This window comes from Lissotriton vulgaris, chromosome 6, assembly GCF_964263255.1.
Source record: "Lissotriton vulgaris chromosome 6, aLisVul1.2, whole genome shotgun sequence".
Classification (NCBI taxonomy): domain Eukaryota; kingdom Metazoa; phylum Chordata; class Amphibia; order Caudata; family Salamandridae; genus Lissotriton; species Lissotriton vulgaris.
The window spans coordinates 200110034-200129038 of NC_141694.1; the positions used below are offsets into that span (position 1 = coordinate 200110034).

Sequence of the window (19005 nt, forward strand, 5' to 3'; positions counted from 1 at the left end):
CTGGGACTGGGAAGGTATAACAGGTACTTAAGGCTTTATATGAATAATGATCTCCCAATGGAAATTTTCGGTGACGCAGTTATGAAGGAATGGGATGTAAAAGGGATTAAGAAACTGGGGGATTTAATGGACGCAGGGGGAACAATCTTAACATTCCAAAATATACAGCAGAGGTATAACATAGCTGGGAACAACTTCTTCAAATATCTTCAAGTGAGGAGTTACTTTCACACAAAAACAGGGGGTGCAGGAGGGATGAAGAGCTGTAGGATAATGGATTACCTGGGAAGCAGCCTCTCATGCTCAATAAGACAACTGTATGCAGAGCTTCAAGTTTATAAAATAGACGACAGAGAGAAATATAGTAATAAATGGAGAGAACAGGTAAAGGCACGACCGGAAGACCTACAAACTTCCTTAGATTTTGGTCGAACTATTTTATGCTCAGCTACACTCCAAACTCAACACTATAAAACAGTTTATTCATTATATTTCACACCGGCCAGAATAGCCAGCTGGGGAGGCTCCACTGGAATAACGTGCCCAAGGTGCAATTCTACACAGGCTAATATAACACATATGTTTGCAAACTGTCCGCAATTGTATACTCTAAAATTGGCAATAGAAGAGTTTCTGGAGAAATCACTGGGAATACAAACTAAATTAACTGAGGAGCTGATAATTCTGGGGGTAAGCCTAGATGTAAATACAATTTATCCAGAATTTTTATTCTGGGTTACTGCAGTATACAGGATAATTGTAGCTAAAGCATGGAAGGAGAAATCAGCACCGTTGTTTCAGACGTGGGTAACAAGACTACTATCTACATACAACCTAGAGAGGGCCATATACGATAGAAAAGGAAGGAAGTCAAAAGCTCTGGGGGGCAAGATATGGCTTCCCATTGAGCAATGGAAATATAGGAAAACTGTCTCTGGTAGTAATTGCGAAATTTGTTAGCTTCATAAGTTTTATGGAGAGGACGTAGGATGCACTATTCTTAAGTTTAGTGATTTTTGTTGTTTCTTTTCATTGTTGTTTTAGATCTGCATTTTTTCTTTTTTTTTTTACTTTCTTATTAATACAAATCTGTATTTGTTGTAAAAGACTGTAACGCTGTAAACACACTGGATGTAAAAGAAAAATGTGGGGGGGGGGAATTTTGAATAAAGATATTTAAAAAAAAAAAAAAAAAGAGAGAGAACAGCCAGGCTGTGGGTCTGATTGGCAGGCCCACAGCCAGAGAAAGTCGTAAACCAGTGAAACAAAGGCAAAAAATCTGGGTGATCATAGGATTGCAGACCCTACTCTCCTACAAGCGCGCTTTACAAATCCCACTTAATATAACATAAATCAGAACAATAATTTACTTACCTTTGGTAATGCTCTTTCTGGTTTATACTCCATCTAACCTCAGATTCCTCACAGACCTCCTCTTGTCCCCATACTGTGGAATGGTCTCTTTTCCCAACTAAAAAGGGTCTAAAATCTGAGTTGTGCACACTGGTAACGCTGGTTATTGTTGGGCTCTTCACCTAAGGGTTCACTGAGAAAGAAACAGATGTTGATGTGCAGGGGTGGCACTCAAATGCGAGTAGTCATTTCAGGGGCCCAGCTCGGCACCGCAAGGCACCAGCCAGCAGCACACAGGAGCAGTGCTGTTTTAAATCTTCCAGATCAAGTCTGGTACCTGGGGATATTCTAAAGGTGAGGAATCTGCAGTCACAGAGTATCCACCAGAAAGAGCGTTAACCGAAATTAACATGTTCTTTAACAAGCAAGTGATCTCTTACATTTCCTTTCTTGTACATACTATCAAGTTATTCAGCGTATATCTAATGTAGATATATAAAATGTTGGTTTAATAAGACATATTTTAGCACTCCAATAAATCACACTGTAATAGATACTTTGCCGTCTAAAGCAGCCGTGGCATGTCTGTTTGCCATGTGTGTCAATATTCGAAGGATCTTGAAAGAGATTCCTCAACTCTGAAAGTTCTTAAGCATCTTGTGTCATTCTGCATGGATCCCAAATAGTTTGTAGGTTATGAATACTCCAAATGGATTACACTCAAATTGAACCAACTTAAAATTACTCTTTAGTTGAGTTTAATGCATTTCCTAACTATTGAACCATCACTTCACTCAATCCGAATATCAACTTTATTACGTTCAAATAAGTAAACATAAACACTGTACCAGTTCTAGTATCATTAACTAACAGTTAAACAGTTCACTTTCACAGTGTATAATTTCATTATGTATTCAAATTTTTCTTGTTATGTATGGCTCTGGTACTGCGCCTCCATCGTTTATTTCAGTTTCTGAATGGCATAACTCACTGCTATGACAGCACAACAGTTGATAATCAGACTGGCTACCCACTGTTGTGATGTCATAATGGCCTTCAAGGCCAGGTTGACTGGTCTTCCTGAGAGCCTGTAAGCGCAGCTCTGCTCGTCTGCTTTGACTGATAAAGGAGGGAGGTGGATGGCAGGTAAGGTGGTGGGGGTTGGTCAAGCATGGCAGGGAAGTCTTTTTTTTACTTTTGGGACAGGAATACATTAGAGACCATGTTATGTATGGCTGCCCCATTACTCCTCAGCTGCTGCATAGCGTTTAAAAATGGGGGCAGATTATTTTTGGGGCTATGTACATAAAATTATAGGTGGGTGAAAAGTAAATTACGGGGATTTTTTCACTGTGAGGTTTTGAGTGACATTATAGACAAATACCTAAAAACTCCAGTATCATTATCTAATAGTTTCACCATTCACTTTGACAGTGTGCAAAGTTATTATGTATTACAAATGTTCTTATTTATAACAATGTTGGCCTCAAATACATTTACTGAGCACACAACAAAGTAAATCGGTATGGTCTTAACAAAATTTTAACCTCATTATTACTTTTATTCTTTTTTAGTTATTAACACATGTAAACCTAAATATGTTGCCTCAATGCAAATAAATAACAATTATTGTTATTTATTATTAAGTTTAAGAATTATAACCGTGACCACTTAAGTAGGGGAGAGAAGGGACTATAAAGGAAATATCAAATTTCTGTAGAACTAAAGGGGAACTAACTTGTAAAATGTCTTGGGCATGCATTATTCATGCATGCTGTTTTTTTTTTTAATTTATTTTTTTACATAAGATGCCTTCAACTACTGTCCACTTCATTTACAAACCGTTTATTATGAATATCCTGTAATGTAAAAAAAATAAATTAAATTATTCCATCGCTTTTGTAACTCAAGTATTTGGTCTGAGTTTCTATCTCATTGTAATTTTAACAACAAATTCTCCCTTGATATTATATTCTTACTATTAACACATCTGCAACCTCATTATTTATTTAAATATTCATAGTTTACTACAATAATAAACAAGCTCGGGCTCACCAAAACCTTTAAGGAAATATAATTAGAGCAAAATAATCATTTTTCTGGGATGCGTTAACTTAAGGGTACTGCAGGGAGTCATTCTGAGTATATATGTGACCAAGCTCCGTTCGCGGAGCGAAACGCGTCAGGGAGGGCACTTGCTCTTTCATTTTTTGCTTAAGAAATATGCACTGCTGACACCTTATTCGGCGTGATGGCTTGATGATTTAACATCCTGTTACTCAACTTGTGGAGTGGAGGTCTGCGCCCATTTGAACCGGCACCAGGAGTGGTTGGGATTTTGCTCATATATATATATATATATATATATATATATATATATATATATATAAATAAGAGAGAACACACATGAATATCAAAAGAAAAAAAACATTTCAATAGATCTAACCCTTTCCATTATTGTGCTTGACAATCCAATATGTCTCTATGTATTTGTTTTCTTACCAGATACACTTGGAAGATTAAAATGACCAACAATTAATGTCCTGCAACTTCCCAAGAATTAAAGATCTGTAAAAACACAAGCACTGAAATGCGCAGTATTGACTTGACTGTCTCAAAAACGTATTTGGGTTAGTTTTTTTAATGAAACAGATTCTGCATTTTAAATATAATATTTAAAACGTGCAAAGTAAACCGGTTTAATTTTTCCTCCTATAATAAAGGTTGTTTCAACGGCGGAACTCCTTCTCGAGAGTCAATGCAGAAAATGAAGAGGCACTAAATTAATCGATTGTTGTACTGGTACAGCACTGTAAAAGCCACATCGATTGTGTCATACATAATTCACGGTTTGGGTTGCGACGTAGAAAAATGCCATGCCAACTCAGACTGTTCCTGAAGTATCTGGCCAGCTGTACTGGGCTCTAGTCCATAAATTATGATAGAAGAGTTTTTGAAGCACTTGATAATTTCTTCATTTAATGCCATCACTCTACAACTTTAGGCTCTGTTGAAGGTAGAACAATGTTGGTTCCTTGAATGAGATGATCTCCCTTTCCATCCAAGAAAGCATCCCATTGATTAAAATCTCTCTGAAGGGCTGTTAGGCAAAGAAAGAACATTATGTAATCATCATGAAAGACAGCATGAAAGGCACAAACATATTTAGTACTGAGTTAATAATCAGTGGTCAAGATCCTAAAAGAACATGTTTTTACATTTACTGATGCCCAGATCCAAAGTACTTCATATTAATCACTTTCATTCATGGGTAAACAATGTACAAAATCAGTTATATCTCACTTAAAAGGAAGATGTATTAAATAATTACCACTTCTTCAAATACCTGATCTTTAAGCGACTCATGATCTCCCATTGCCTCACGTAAATAATGCTTCACTTCATTATGATTAGATCCTCTCCTCCCTCTTGGACCACAACACAATTTGCATTGTTCAACCAGGTAACTCACTCAGCACTGGTAGACAATCTGGAAATCTCTATAATCTTCAACAAATCACCTCCAAAAGACCATCAGGAAGTCAATATAGTGCACAGCCAAACCAATTTGGTATGAGATCCACAAGGACACCCTCAGAGTCTCGACCAACACCAACGACACCCTCACCACCGCCGAGCACATGGACTTCCAGATCCACACCGACCCCAACACCACCCTCAGAGGAACACTCATCTACAGACCACCCGGACCACGACCACAGTTCAGCGACGACAGTCTACCTCATCAGCACCCACGCCATCGCCTCCACGGATTACATCCTCCTCGGGGACCTGAACTTCCACCTCGAGAACAACAACGCCAAATCCATCGCCCTGATCGACAACCTAGCCAACATCGGACTCAAACAGACGACACCCACCCACTCCGCCGGACACACACTGGACCCCATCTTCTCCGCGAGTCCCCACGTCTTCAACCACACCACCAAACCCCACTGGATCGACCACAGATGCGTCCACTTCACCTTCAGAAAACCCACCACACACCACTGCACCCAACAACTGCCACGCCACTCCTGGGGCAAGGTCACTAAGGACCAACTAACCACCACCCTCGCCCTGAGACCACCCAACAACCCAGACACCGCCGCCGACAGCCTCAAAAAGACCCGCGCAACCAATCACAGCAACAAGAAAGCCGCATGGTTCACCTAAGACCTACGGACCTCCAAGAGCACCTGTCTGAAGCTGGAGAAGAGCTGGCTCGGCGACCGAACACCAGACAGCCACACAGCCCACAAGAACGCCACCCGCAGACACCACCAACTCATCAGGACCGCCTTCAAAGACCGCCTAGACAGCAACGCACACAACAGCAAAGAGCTCTTCAGCATCGTGAAAGAACTCTCCAACCCCAGCTCCAACACCAACGACATCCCACCTTCACAAGACCTGTGGAACTCACTGGCCACCTTCTTTCACCGCAAGATCACAGACATCCACGACGGCTTCAACTCTGACTACCCCACATCCACTGCCGATACCACCACTGCCCTTGGATCCCCACCCGCATCAACCGACGGACCATCTGGTCCAACGTCAGCGACGAAGACACCATCAAGACCATGAACACCATCCACTCCGAATCCCCATCCGACTCATGCCCTCACCACGTTTTCAACAAAGCCAGCACAGCCATTGCACCCCTCTCCGGAAAACAATCAACATCTCCTTCCAGACAGCAACCTTCCCAGAGAGCTGGAAGCACGCCGAGATCAACGCCCTACTGAAGAAACCCAAGGCAGACCCCAAGGACCTCAAGAACTTCCGGCCCATCTCCCTGCTCCCCTTCCCGGCGAAAGTCATGGAGAAGATCGTCAACAGACAACTGACCCGCTACCTCGAAGACAACAACATCCTGGACCCTTCCCAATCTGGCTTCCGCAGCAACCACAGCACCGAACCGCCCTCATTGTCGCCACCGACGACATCAGGATCCTGATGGACAAAGGAAAAACCGCCACCCTCAACCTTCTGGACCTATCAGCAGCCTTCGACATGGTCTGCCATCGCCCCCTGACGGCACGCCTCCATGACGCCGGAATCCAAGGGAAGGCCCTGGCCTGGACCTAGTACTTCCTCTCTGGCAGAACCCAGAGCGTGCGCCTCCCACCATTCCACTCCAAGACACCCGAGATCATCTGCGGCGTCCCACAGGGATCTTCCCTCAACCCGACGCTATTCAATATCTACATGGCACCACTCGCCCACGTCGCACGACAACATAACCTCAACATCATCTCCTACGCACTCAGATAACAGCCCTGTAAAAAATTTGGGGGTGTGGTTCAGTAAGGACTTGCGGTTCACGGACCATGTAAAAAAACTGACCGGGATCTGTTTTGGAACCCTTAAAATCCTTAGAAGGATTTTTCCTTTGCTCCCGAGTTCGGCCAGAGAGACAGTTGCTCGCGCTCTTATCCTCTCGAGGCTGGACTATTCTAACGCTCTCTTCATCGGCTCACCAGGCTACCTGGTACAAAAGCTTCAGGCGATACAGAATGCCATGGCAAAACTCATGTTTAATGCTCCAAGCCGTATCAGTGCTAGGCGTCATTTACAGGAGCTGCATTTGCTGCCAGTGAAGCAGCGTGTCCAGTTTAAGGCCATCACCCTGGTCCATCGAGCTCTGTATGGACCAGGTCTTATGTATCTTAGGAAACGCTTTGCATTTTATGTCCCTAACCGTCCCCTGCGATCTGCCTCTCTGCGTCGGGTGATTACCCCACGCTTAGATAGAGTCCGCCTGGGAGGTCAATCACTGTCGGTAAAGGCCGCTGCAGCTTGGAACCTGCTCCCCTCGGCGCTTCAGTCGACACAGGAGTTTCATCTCTTCAAAAAACTGCTTAAAACGCATCTGTTTAGCCAGTCTACCTAACTTTCGTTTCATCTGCTCCAATTCACCCGCGCCAGGACACTCGCGAGTATTTGCGAGCGTTAGAAAAGTGCTATATCATATCATACACCGATGACACCCAACTGATCATTTACCTCACTGAAGACCCCCACACTGCCAAAGCCAACCTCCACAGAGGAATGAAGGCCGTCGCCAAATGGATGAAGAACAGCAGACTTAAGCTGAAATCAGACACGATGGAGGTCCTCATCCTCGGCTCCACCCAGTCAGCCTGGGACGACTCCTGGTGGCCAACATCACTAGGAACAGCCCCAGAACCCACCGACCACGCACACAACCTGGGAATCATCCTCGACTCCGTCCTCTCCATGACCAAGCAAGTTAACGCCGTCTACGCGGCCTGCTTCAACACCCTCCGAATGCTACGCAGAATCTTCAAATGGATCCCCTCCGACACGAGAAAGACCGTCACACATGCCCTTGTCACCAGCAGACTGGACTACAGGAACGCCCTCTACGAAGGAACAAAATCCAGGCTCCTGAGGGGGCGCAACGCAACCAGAACGCCGCAGCACGACTGATCCTCGACGTCCTAAGACGCAGCCACATCACACCCCACCTGAGAGACCTGCACTGGCTCCCCGTCGACAAGAGGATCACCTTCAAACTCCTCATCCACGCACACAAGGCCCTTCACAACGTCGGACCAGTATACCTCAACGACACTCAGCTTCTACACCCCCACCCGCAACCTCCGCTCTGCCAACCTCGCCCTCGCCACAGTCCCTCACATCTAGAAATCACTGCAGGCGGCAGATCCTTCTCCCACCTCGCCGCCAAGACCTGGAACACTTTCCCTACCAACTTACGACAGACCCAGGACCTGCTGGCTTTCAAAAACTGCTCAAGACCTGGCTCTTCGATCAGAAGCAGCCCCCCCTAGCGCCTTGAGACCCTCACGGGTAGGTAGCCGCGCTTTACAAATGTAATGTAATCTTGGAGGGTACCAAGTGCCAATCAAAAGAGTAAATGTCCTTCTGGGCTCTGATGTGTCATCTTCCAAGATCGACAAGGTCAATAGAACCATTTAGCAAGTCTACTTGAAAAGGCAGTCCCCTACTTCACGTATTACATGCTAGTGTTATAAATTAGTCATTCACGACCAAGAACCCCCTAATGGTATATCCGATAGAGCTTCTATCTGGCTGGAATTCAAGAAAGATGTGCAGCCCAAACAAAAACGCAAGGATGACTCTTCTGAATTCTAGTCACTTGCAAGGGCCTGGTACCTTCTGCTCCGGAACAAGCCCAGTCTTCTTATGCCTGCCAAGATGAATGCATGGCCCATAATAAAAGATTCAGTGGAGTTAGAGACCTCTGTGTCCTTGCTTCATTGCCTAGCTCTTTTGTCCCAAGCCCCATCCTACATTACGCTTTGGCTCCAATGCCTAATAAGCACTTGCCAAAGCACTATACTTCAAAGGTGCTTAATACCTTCAATCTTGAACTGGAAACATGGGGACAAATCTCAAACCATTACCCAGAGATCTCAAACGCTCCTTTAGCTAAGGGCTTGTAGAAAGCTGGCTCTCGATATAGTGTACCAAAACGAAATACACTGAGCAGAGAGTCCAATGGATCCCTTATTGGATTACAGAGGCTAAAGTAGATAATACTAATGCTTTATATGTGGGAGTGTGGTCGAGCAGTTAGGCTTATGAGAGGCTAGAGATAAGCATCTGTTTTACTCACAGAAGCAATACATGAGGCAAACCCTCTAGAATAAATCCAAGACCAATTTGCGCTAATAACAAGGATTTCTATATTATTTTTCAGACCAAGAACTTAAGGACTTTTTATGTTATGATTTTTCAAAGTTTGCAAAAGAAATTACACACAATAGAAGTCAATAGGAGAAAATAGAAAAAGCATATAAAAATCACACAGTGGGTTCTCGAAGTTCACCTTCTGGAGTTAGGTAAGTAGCAATGTCCGGTCCAAGGTTCCAGCAGCAGAAGATCAGGTGCGCCCGGAAGTCGGAAGCAGAGTGCTGAGATCTTTGGAAACCGGTGCCACGATGAAGGGGGCCCCACCTGAAAACATGCTGCACAGAGGGACTTAAAGTAGTGGGGTCCCATTCGAGGGAGCAGGTCGCAAGGGCCTAAGGCCTTGGGAGCACATCTGGTTCATCATTTCCCAGGCCGGGCCGGTTGGGTGCACAGCCAAATGTCATGTGTTTAGATGGTCCTCACAGTCATGGGCAGGCAGGTTGTAGAGGTGGTTCCGGTACAACTGGGCCACTCACAGAACAGTGGCTGAGGTCTAAAAGTCCCTAAATGGGTGTCTGCATCCTGCTTAGATGGAGTCCGGATTGGACTCTTTCTTCTAGGTCTTTGGTGTAGGGGTCCAGTACCCCAGTATTGGCACGACTCCGGTAGGTTCTGCTGTCCTCTCACTGGGGAGAAGGGACAGATCTGACACACAGCTGTTGTATCTCTTCTTACTTTGATGCTGCATCGGAGTCGCTGGGGAGCAGCAAGTTGACAACTTGACATTGCGGTTCAGTGGCTATAGGCAAAGAGCTTCTCTACTCCAAGGGAGGTTCCCTGCAATTTTTCGAAGGCTGGAGGTGCTTTGGGGTTTTTGGAGGCCTCTCAGTTGCAGGATGAGACAACAGGCCACATTCATTGAGTCTTGGAAGCAACCGGCAGGGGTTTGGGACCATTGGTCTACAGCAGGTCGTCAGTTCTCGGGTCAGCAGCTCTTCTTCGTCCAATGTTCTTCTTCGGTCCTTCTAATCTAGCTTTAGGGTCCGGGATGCCACCTAAATACTGAATTTTAGGGCGTTAAAGGGAGTGACAGCTAGTAGCCAAAGGGATACCGACCTTTAGGATGTGTACACCCTCTAAGTGACCACTTCCTGTTGGAAGGGCGCTACCCTTTGCCCTGAAGGGTTAATTACTGCCATCTCAAGATAGAGAGGAATTGCAAAACTATTGTCCACATTGCCTGCCCCACCTTACGGGTGGTGCTGGCTGGATGTGGGCACACCTCTTAATCTAACTAATTTTCCCATCCGTCCTTTCGTGAAATGGGGAGCAGGAAAGGGGGGTTGGCATTCTGCACTATCTGGAGATGCCTGGGTTGCATTTCACATCGTCTAGAAGGCCATTCAAGCCTGGAGGAGATGTGAAGCCCACAACAGTCTTTCTTCCTGGCCTCAGAGCGCTCGTTCTCACCCCATGAGGTCAGAAGCATGTCTGGTGGTGGCAGACTGGCTAAGACTAGTCAGAGACCACACCAGTGCTTGATAGGTTTTCAGGGGACCCTCTAAAGTGTCCCCTGTGTGCATTTATTAATAAATCCACCACTGGCATCAGGGAGGATTTATTAATATGAGAGGTTTGGTACCATACATCTTAGGATATACTGAATCCATCATGGAGCTACGAAACTCGTAATGACAGGTATCCAGCCCATGCACTCTCTATGGCTTCCCTGTGCACTTACAACATACAAGAATGGCTTAGATACTGCTGTCATATCTGCTCATACAGATGTGTCCACACATGGTATATAGTGCAGCCTGCCTTAGGGCTGTAAGGCCTGCAGTAGGGGTGACTTACCTATACCTCATGCAGTGTATGTGGGCATGGCACACAGGACTCTTCCAGCAGGCTGCACCAAGACACGCAGCCTGCAAGGCAGTCTTGGTGAGGCACAATTTGTGCTGCAGCTCTAGAGGACACTCTTCAAAACCAGAGGTACCATATACTAGGGACTTACAAGCTTGAAGTTGTGCTACTCGTAGTACAGATTTAGGAAAGATCTGGCACTGGGAACCTGTTTTTTTGTATAAATCATTTTTATTTGCTTTTAACATCCCCATCACATCAGACAGTAAAGGTTCCAATATGATACATAACAAAGACGCATGTGACAATGGTAATACATGCACGGTCCCTGCAGGGGCCTCGCAGAATGAGGGCCCCATTGTGTCTTGGGGAGACATGTGAGCAAGTGAGCAGGGATACAGTACGTGGCCCTTCCCTCAGACGTGATCATAGGAACACAGGGGTTATAAACAGTAATATAGAAAGGAGGTTTACTGAATGGCTATGAGCGAATATGTTGATGATGTTTATTGGACCAAAAGACAGGGCGCCAGGACTGAGTAGCGCAGATTTGGGAGGTGTGCCGTGCCTTGGTAGAGTGTGGGGGGTTTTGAGGTTCCGTGACGATTTGAACCCGTGTTTTCAACATTGTCGTAAACTCATAATTTTGGTACCAGTGAACCGCAAATGATCCATTTAGCATATCCTGGTGTTTTCGCCATGCTACAAGCAAGAGCACTCTTGTTATAACCACATTTCTGATTCACCCATGGCATCCATTTTGTATTCTTGCCCTCACATAGTCAATGGACACACAGTGACCTCTGATCAATTCATTTCACTTAAGGACACGTAAGCTTTTGCCGGCGATTCACCTTGCTAGTGACACGTGCACCTTAGGACAGAAACGCTGTGGCCGCATGACTCAGCAAAAGCTGCCTCCCCGGCCTGAGGCCAGTCCTGCTATACTGGTTCTCGTGTTCGTTGGCCTGATCATGATTAGGCGGCCGAAGCTGGTAGCCTTGCCCATTTACGACCCACAAACATCTCTTATCCTGTTTTTTCTATCTTCTGCACCTGGCTCTGCTCCTTTCCTTATGGGCCTTTATTAGGGGGAGGTAACGAAATTTACGATGAGGCGGTCTGGCTCTTGAATGAAAAGATGACATGGGATTATGATGGAACAGTGGGAACCCCTCGTTCGTAATGTTTTGACATCAGATATTGTTGACGATTCCTGTGTAACGCCAAATATTTATTGTTTAGGACATAAAGGTTAAGAAACATACTAGTATGTGGAGAATGTTGCCCCCAGCTAAATAATTTGTATTTAAGGAGCAACCCACTTTGTGCAAATCGAACAGGCTCCTAGAATCTGCCCGTGTGTAGTTTGTGACTTCTGTGTCCCTGCAGTAATAAACCTTTGGTCTTTGACGCCACCATCGAGAAGCCCGTGTTTCTGTTTATTTGTGCACCGAGACAGGTAGAACTCAGGGGTCTTCGGGTGTTGTCCCTGACACCTCTGGACCTTAATAAAAAGTCCAGAACTCCAATTGGCGCCCAATGTGGGGCGACGTCATTCGGTACCGGTCCAAAAGCCTGAAGAGTTCGAGAAGCTTTGTGTGAAGATTCCAGAGGGAGGCGCCCCACTTCATCGATCCCGGCATATCGCAAAAGTGGCCCACGTTCTCTTCCACGAGGGTTCCCGTTCGGACGGCTGCAGTGGTCCGCTGCCTTGACTGTCGCCCTGTCTTGGACCCGAGGTGCAGACCTTAGTACGGCGAGACGAGACGGGTTTCTCCTTGGTGACGTCTTCAGTGCCTCAGTTAAGTATTAAGTGGTTGCTAGTTGTTTGGTTACTTCGTAAGGGTTTGCTCCTGTTTGGATAATCCTTTTAGTTCCTTGGTTTGGTTTGTTTTCGTAAGATTATCACTGGTTGTTCTAGTTACGATAATCTTTTTGGTTTAGTTTGGGTATCGATACATTTGTTCACTTTGGTAGGCCTAAGTTCTTAGTTCGAGTGCGCACCTTTGTTTGTGTTTGTTCTGTGTTCCGGTTTATAAAATGGTAAGTCGGAAAAATTGTATGTTGTCGTGTTTTGGTTGTAACAGGGATTCCCGGTTGGAGGACTCATGTCTGGTTCCTCCGATTGGAACTCCTCTTTATGATCTGTACTGCAAGCACGGTGTGGGTCCTATATCTTATAATGAGGTGTGGATCCGATACACGGAGAAAGATGGTGTCCTTAGTTGGCCACTACATGGTAGTTTTGAACCCGAAATTCTTGATAATTTAGAAATGAAATTGTTTAAGAAGAAAGCCCGGCCGGCAATGTTTGATTCTTTCCGTTATTGGCGAAAAGAATCCAAACAGAGAGAAACTAAAAAGTTAAAGAAAGAGCAAAAAGAGCAAGAGTTGACTTTAGAACAGTCTGCCAAGCAGCTGCAACTCAATGAATCTGAGAAAGCGATAGAGGTGGCCAATAGAGAGCGTAATTTAGCGATAGACAAGTGCTATCCTGCCTTGCCATCGAGTACAGCTAAAATAGTAGAGGACCCTGAAAAGGATCCCCTGTTGTCTTACTTGTTGAGGTCACCCCCACCGTATGCACAGGGTGCTACGGCTCCACCTTTACCGAATGCTTTGTTACCGGTTGCTGGACAGCCTGGTATACCTGCTCCTGCTCCCCTGAATCAAGCTCCTGTACTCCCTGTGGTTAACAATATTCCTCCGGCACCCCCTCTTTCAGGATTGCCAGCTCCTCTGCCTGCGCCTGTACCACTAATACCTGTTGTTTCACAAGCTACCTTGCCTGCTACCCCTACTATTGCTGTTTCCTCTGTTCCGACTACTACTCTACTTCAAACTTCTGCAAGCTATGTGACTCCGCTTTCTGTTCGTCGGAGAATCACTGATTCTGTCACTAATATTCTATCTCCCTTTTATAAAACTCTGATGAGGAGTCATGCCTCTGAATCTGTTCAAAGACGTAGTCAGCTTCCTAGTAGTGAAGAACGAGGAATATTAGATTCTACTGCCCTTAGGTGGATTTCGAAAGTTGGTAGGTATAATGTACGAGATGTATTAGATACATTCATGCAATGGAATGAACCGACACAGCGCTATGTGTTTGATGTCATGTGTTCTCTTTTACGTGAAGAGTGGGAGGAGAGCGAATCTGAACAAGTACCGGATGCATTAATACATGTTCAACAAAAATTTGCTGCAGGTATGATAGTTGGTCAAGAAGTAAAAGAAGCAATGGAATTAATTTTAGATTTTAGATTCGATCCTTCCCTCCGTTCACCAAGAGATCTAGAGAAACGTAGTACGAAACAAGGTCGTCAATATCCTATGAGAGAAGTTCCTCCAATTTGGCGCGAAGCTGTGCAAGCTGATGCGGCCCATGGTATTGCAGCCGCTCCGGCCCAATTCCAGAGAGTGTGGATACACATTCCGTGGAAACGAGCTGAAGTGTTAGCAGTAAAACAGGCCTTGCCAGGTCCACGTAAAAATCCAGCTGGATATTACAAAGAGTTGGCCCAGACGGTTGAAGCTTGCGTAATGAATTTAGCGGACATTGACATGTTATTTGGTAATGTAGTACCGCAACCAATTTGGGCTAAAATTCGTAAAGAAAATCATCCAGTTGCACTAGGTGGTAATTGGGCAGCTATAATAGCAGCAGATGGTCAACAAATAGGTGGTTCTAAACCCGAACCTCTAATTGCTGATTTGCCTGGTAGAATAATCGATTTAATGAAAACTCTGATGCCAGCATTGCGCGTTAACTGGGACAAGTTGTCCGCATGCAGGCAGAAGGACGAAAGTGTCTCCGACTTTTTCACCAGGTTCGAAGAAACTTTCGTAGATCACAGTGGTCAGGATATGAGCACGGAAGGAGGACAGAGATTATTTGTTGATAAATTTGTGCACAATCTGTTACCAGAGCTCAGCAATAAATAAAAGATTCTGAAAGTGCGTGGGCTGTCTCTACGACTGTGCAAATACTTGCAACTGCCCAGTATTATGAAAATAGGGATAAAGAAGAGAAGGAAAAGTCAGATAAGAAAACAAAAGATTTAAAAACTAAAGTCCTTTTGCAGCAGGCATATCCGCCTCGCACAAATCAGACAAATACACAGCAAGGGCCATATCAGAGGACCGACTATGGTTCTCAGAGACCGCAATACCAATTGAATCAGTGTGCTTACTGCAAAAAGGAAGGTCATTACAAGAATGAGTGTCCAGTATTAGCACAAAATAATGCTGCAGCAGCTCAGAGAGGTCGTGGTGGTTCTACGCAAAATTCTAGAGGTCGAGGACGAGGTGCTATGCCTCCACAAACGAATGACCGCCCTTCTAATTATTTTGATCAGCGAAACGGACAATCTGCACAACCAACTAGATCTCAACAGTATCATGTTGAGGATTACTGTGAAGTTAGTGAGGAATTTCAGCAAAATGAGTACTAGGACAGCCATGGACAAAGAGAGGGAGTAGTATCAGTTCCAGTAGATCAGAGTGGGCCTTATGTCGCAGTAGCAACATCAGGTGTAGTCGAACCGTTTCTGTTGGATACTGGTGCAGCAAAAAGTTCTATCATACATGCGAAACTCCCTGGCGCACCTTTGTCTGGCTTAACAAATGTTTCAGTAGGTTTTTCAAGCGCCCCTGTTCACAACCCCGTATCTGGTCCTTTGTCTATTTCTGTTGGACCTCGTCAATTGAAAGCACCCCTGATTTTGACGACTGGTTGTAATGAAAATCTGCTTGGTTTAGACTTGTTAAAACGCTTGTACGCGACTTTGTACTGTTCTCCGCCAGGAGTACAGCTTACATTGGGTAAGAGAATCATCTCCCCGATGTACCTATCAATGGATGCGCTCCCACTGGAGCTGCGTTCTCTCCCTGATACTCTTTGGGCGACTGGTCCTAATGACGTAGGTCTTTTGGAAATTCCACCATACGTAGTCACTTTGAAAGCAAATGTCAAATTTCCACGAATCCCACAATACAAGATCTCTAGTTAAGGTGAACGTGCGCTCTTATTGATCGTGCAAGATTTGATCAAGAAAGACGTAATAGAAGAAACTAGAGGAAATGTCTGTAACAGTCCTGTACTGCCAATTCTAAAACGCACTGATCCTTCAAAGCCTCCAGTCTATAGATTTGTAATCGACCTTAGAGAGGTTAACAAAATTGTGATCCCACAGTTTCCTGTGGTTCCAGACATTACTGCATTGTTAACGTTGATTCCTGCTACAGCCGCATGGTTCTCAGTTATCGACTTGAAGAATGCCTTTTTCAGCATTCCGATAGCCGAGGAAAGCAGAGATATTTTCGGCTTCTCTTTAGGAGGCCGAAGCTTCAGGTTTAAACGTGCTCCACAAGGCTATTGTGAAAGCCCATCCATTTACAGCCAGGCATTAAAAAGTCAGTTAGATTCTTTTGTACTTCCTCCTGGTTCTGCTTTAGTGCAATATGTCGATGATCTTCTAGTGGCTGCCGATGACAAGGAAACTTGCAAAGCAGCTACAATTTCCCTATTGCATCATTTGTCTAATTTAAATCACAAGGTGTCACCGTCCAAAATGCAATATTGTTGTCAAGAAGTGACCTACCTAGGTCATCTCTTGTCAAAGGAGGGAAGAAGGTTGACCCCAGAGAGAATAAAAGCAATTACGCAGATGAATGTTCCTAGCACACAGAGAGAAGTGCGTGCCTTTTTAGGTATTACCTCATACTGTAGGCAATGGATCCCAAATTTTTCTCTTTTGGCAAAACCATTGATGGCCTTGACTGGAAAAGGTGTTCCGAGTCCGGTGCCATGGTCTGCCGAATGTCAGCAAAGTTTTTCTGAGTTACAAAATGCATTGTGTTCAGCTCCTGTATTGGGTACACCCGACTACAGTAAGCCATTTACACTCTATGTCCACGAGAGAGAAGGTTGTGCGTTGAGTGTTCTGACGCAACGATTTGGTGATAAACAACGCCCTTGTGCGTATTTTTCATCAACATTAGATCCGATAGCCAGAGCGTTGCCTAGTTGCTTGAGAGCTACAGCAGCAGCTGCAGCGTCCATTCGACAATCTGCTGGATTGGTCATGAACAACATGCTAGTGGTCATGGTTCCACACGCCGTGGACACACTCATGAACCGAACCAAGACACAGCACCTTACCAGTGCTAGATTATCAGGCTATGAGCTGACACTGCTAGCAAGTCATATTCAGATTAAAAGATGCAATGTATTGAATCCAGCAACATTGTTGCCGACTAGTCAGGAGTCGAGTGATGCTGAACCACATGACTGTTGATTTAGAACCGAGGAGGAGACAAAAGGACGGATTGATCTTAAAGACACTCCATTATCAGATCCAGATGGCACGTTGTATGTGGACGGGTCTTGTTTTAAATTGGAGAATGGTGATGTAACAGCTGCCTATGCAGTAACGACTTTGAGTACGATTGTGGAGACTGCAAGAGTGAGTCAGAATTCTGCCCAAGCTGCAGAATTAATTGCATTGACTAGAGCGTGTGTTTTAGCTAAGGGAAGAGAGTGAATGTGTTCACAGACAGTCAGTACGCGTTCGGTGTAGCGCATAGTTTTGGCCGATTGTGGAAGGAAAGAGGTTTCATTACGTCCCATGGGACTAAGATCCAGCATGGTCAGCTAGTCAATGACTTGTTGGAATCTCTAACCTTACCGACTGAAGTTGCGATTGTGAAGTGCAGTGCTCATCGAGCAATCACGGATGATGTTGGTCGTGGAAACGCCTTTGCTGATGAGACCGCTAAACAGACAGCTAGGAATACGATGAGTAGAATGTATGTTGCAACGTCTGCAAGATGGATTACTGACTCAGGAATGTGTGAGGACACAGTGGAAAGTGTGAAAGCAATTCAGGAAGAAGCGACTGAAGAGGAAAAGCTTGCATGGAAAGAGAATACGGGTAAATTGGACTCGAGTGGATGTTGGATTGATTTGTCGGAACAGCAGCGTTGGATGTTGCCTGATGCGTATGTGCTTGCGGTAGTAACGATGGCGCATGGAGCAGCGCACATCAGTTCTAAAGGGATTTGTAAGATGTTGGCTCCAGTCTGGAAGAACGATGGAATTAGTAAGTGTGCAGAAAGAGTGGTGAAAAATTGCATGATATGCCTGATGCATAATCCTGGCAAGGGAATCCCCACACCCGCTGGTCACTTCGCTCCTCCTTCTTGCCCCTTCGAAGTGATCCAGTTGGATTTCATTCACATGGATCGTTGTAACAACCTTAAGTACGTTCTAGTGGTAGTCTGTGCTTTTTCAAGGTGGATCGAAGCATATCCACTAAAAGATAATACTGCCTTGTCCACAGCCAAAATCCTTCTAAAAGAATACCTCCCCAGGTATGGCATGCCACGGATTGTATGGTCAGGTAACGGAAGTGAATTCGTAGGGAAAGTTATGCGGAGTGTGTGTGCAGGTTTGAGTATTAAACAAAAATTTCACAGTGCGAATCACCCCCAGTCAGCAGGTTTAGTTGAAGGCTACAATGGCACCCTCAAGCTGAAACTGGCCAAGATACAAGCCTCCACGGGCTTGTCCTGGCCCGATGCACTACCTTTGGCCCGGTTATCCACAAGAGCGACTGTGCATTCTCGAGTAGGGCTTAGCCCCTATGAGATTGTGTTCGGTCGCCCTGCTAATGTTTGGGGGGTACCTAGACCGAGGGAGTTCAAACAACTGGAATACCCAATGCTAATTGATTATCTTTTTGACTTGACTGCTAAATTGAGTTTCATTCACCAACAGGTTTTCGATGCATTGCCAAAGCCTCCGGAAAGTCCAGGTCATCAGCTGAAACCCGGCGACTACGTCGTCATTAGGAACTTTGGATGGACCAGAAATCTCCAACCCAAGTCCGTCGGACCGTTTCAAGTACTTTTGGCAACAAGGACTGCTGTACGCGTGGCTGGTAGAAAAAACTGGGTCCACGCGACACATACTAAGCGTGTACCCCTTCCACTCCCTTATGATAACTGGGTGAGAAAAGGAATTGGTGCCTCTGAAACCGAACCAGTTCCTAGATACGTTCCTTTCAGCGATGCAGAACTGATAACTGATTCACCGAACTCTGACTCCCCTTCTGAAACTGCTCCTTTGAACACTGA

The 19005-nt window shown here is 45.1% G+C and overlaps 1 protein-coding gene across 3 annotated transcripts in view; it reads right to left on the minus strand.

Annotated features, from left to right (window-relative positions):
* Positions 1–3978: 3978 nt before the first annotated feature.
* Positions 3979–19005, minus strand: part of PLA2G7 (phospholipase A2 group VII) — a 345622-nt gene continuing 330595 nt past the window's right edge. For all 3 annotated transcript variants that reach the window (XM_086926243.1, XM_086926241.1, XM_086926242.1), the window contains exon 11: positions 3979–4453. In XM_086926243.1, the coding sequence (XP_086782369.1) occupies positions 4341–4453 (113 nt within the window). In that variant the 3' untranslated portion in view covers positions 3979–4340. The remainder of the gene's footprint in view (positions 4454–19005) is intronic.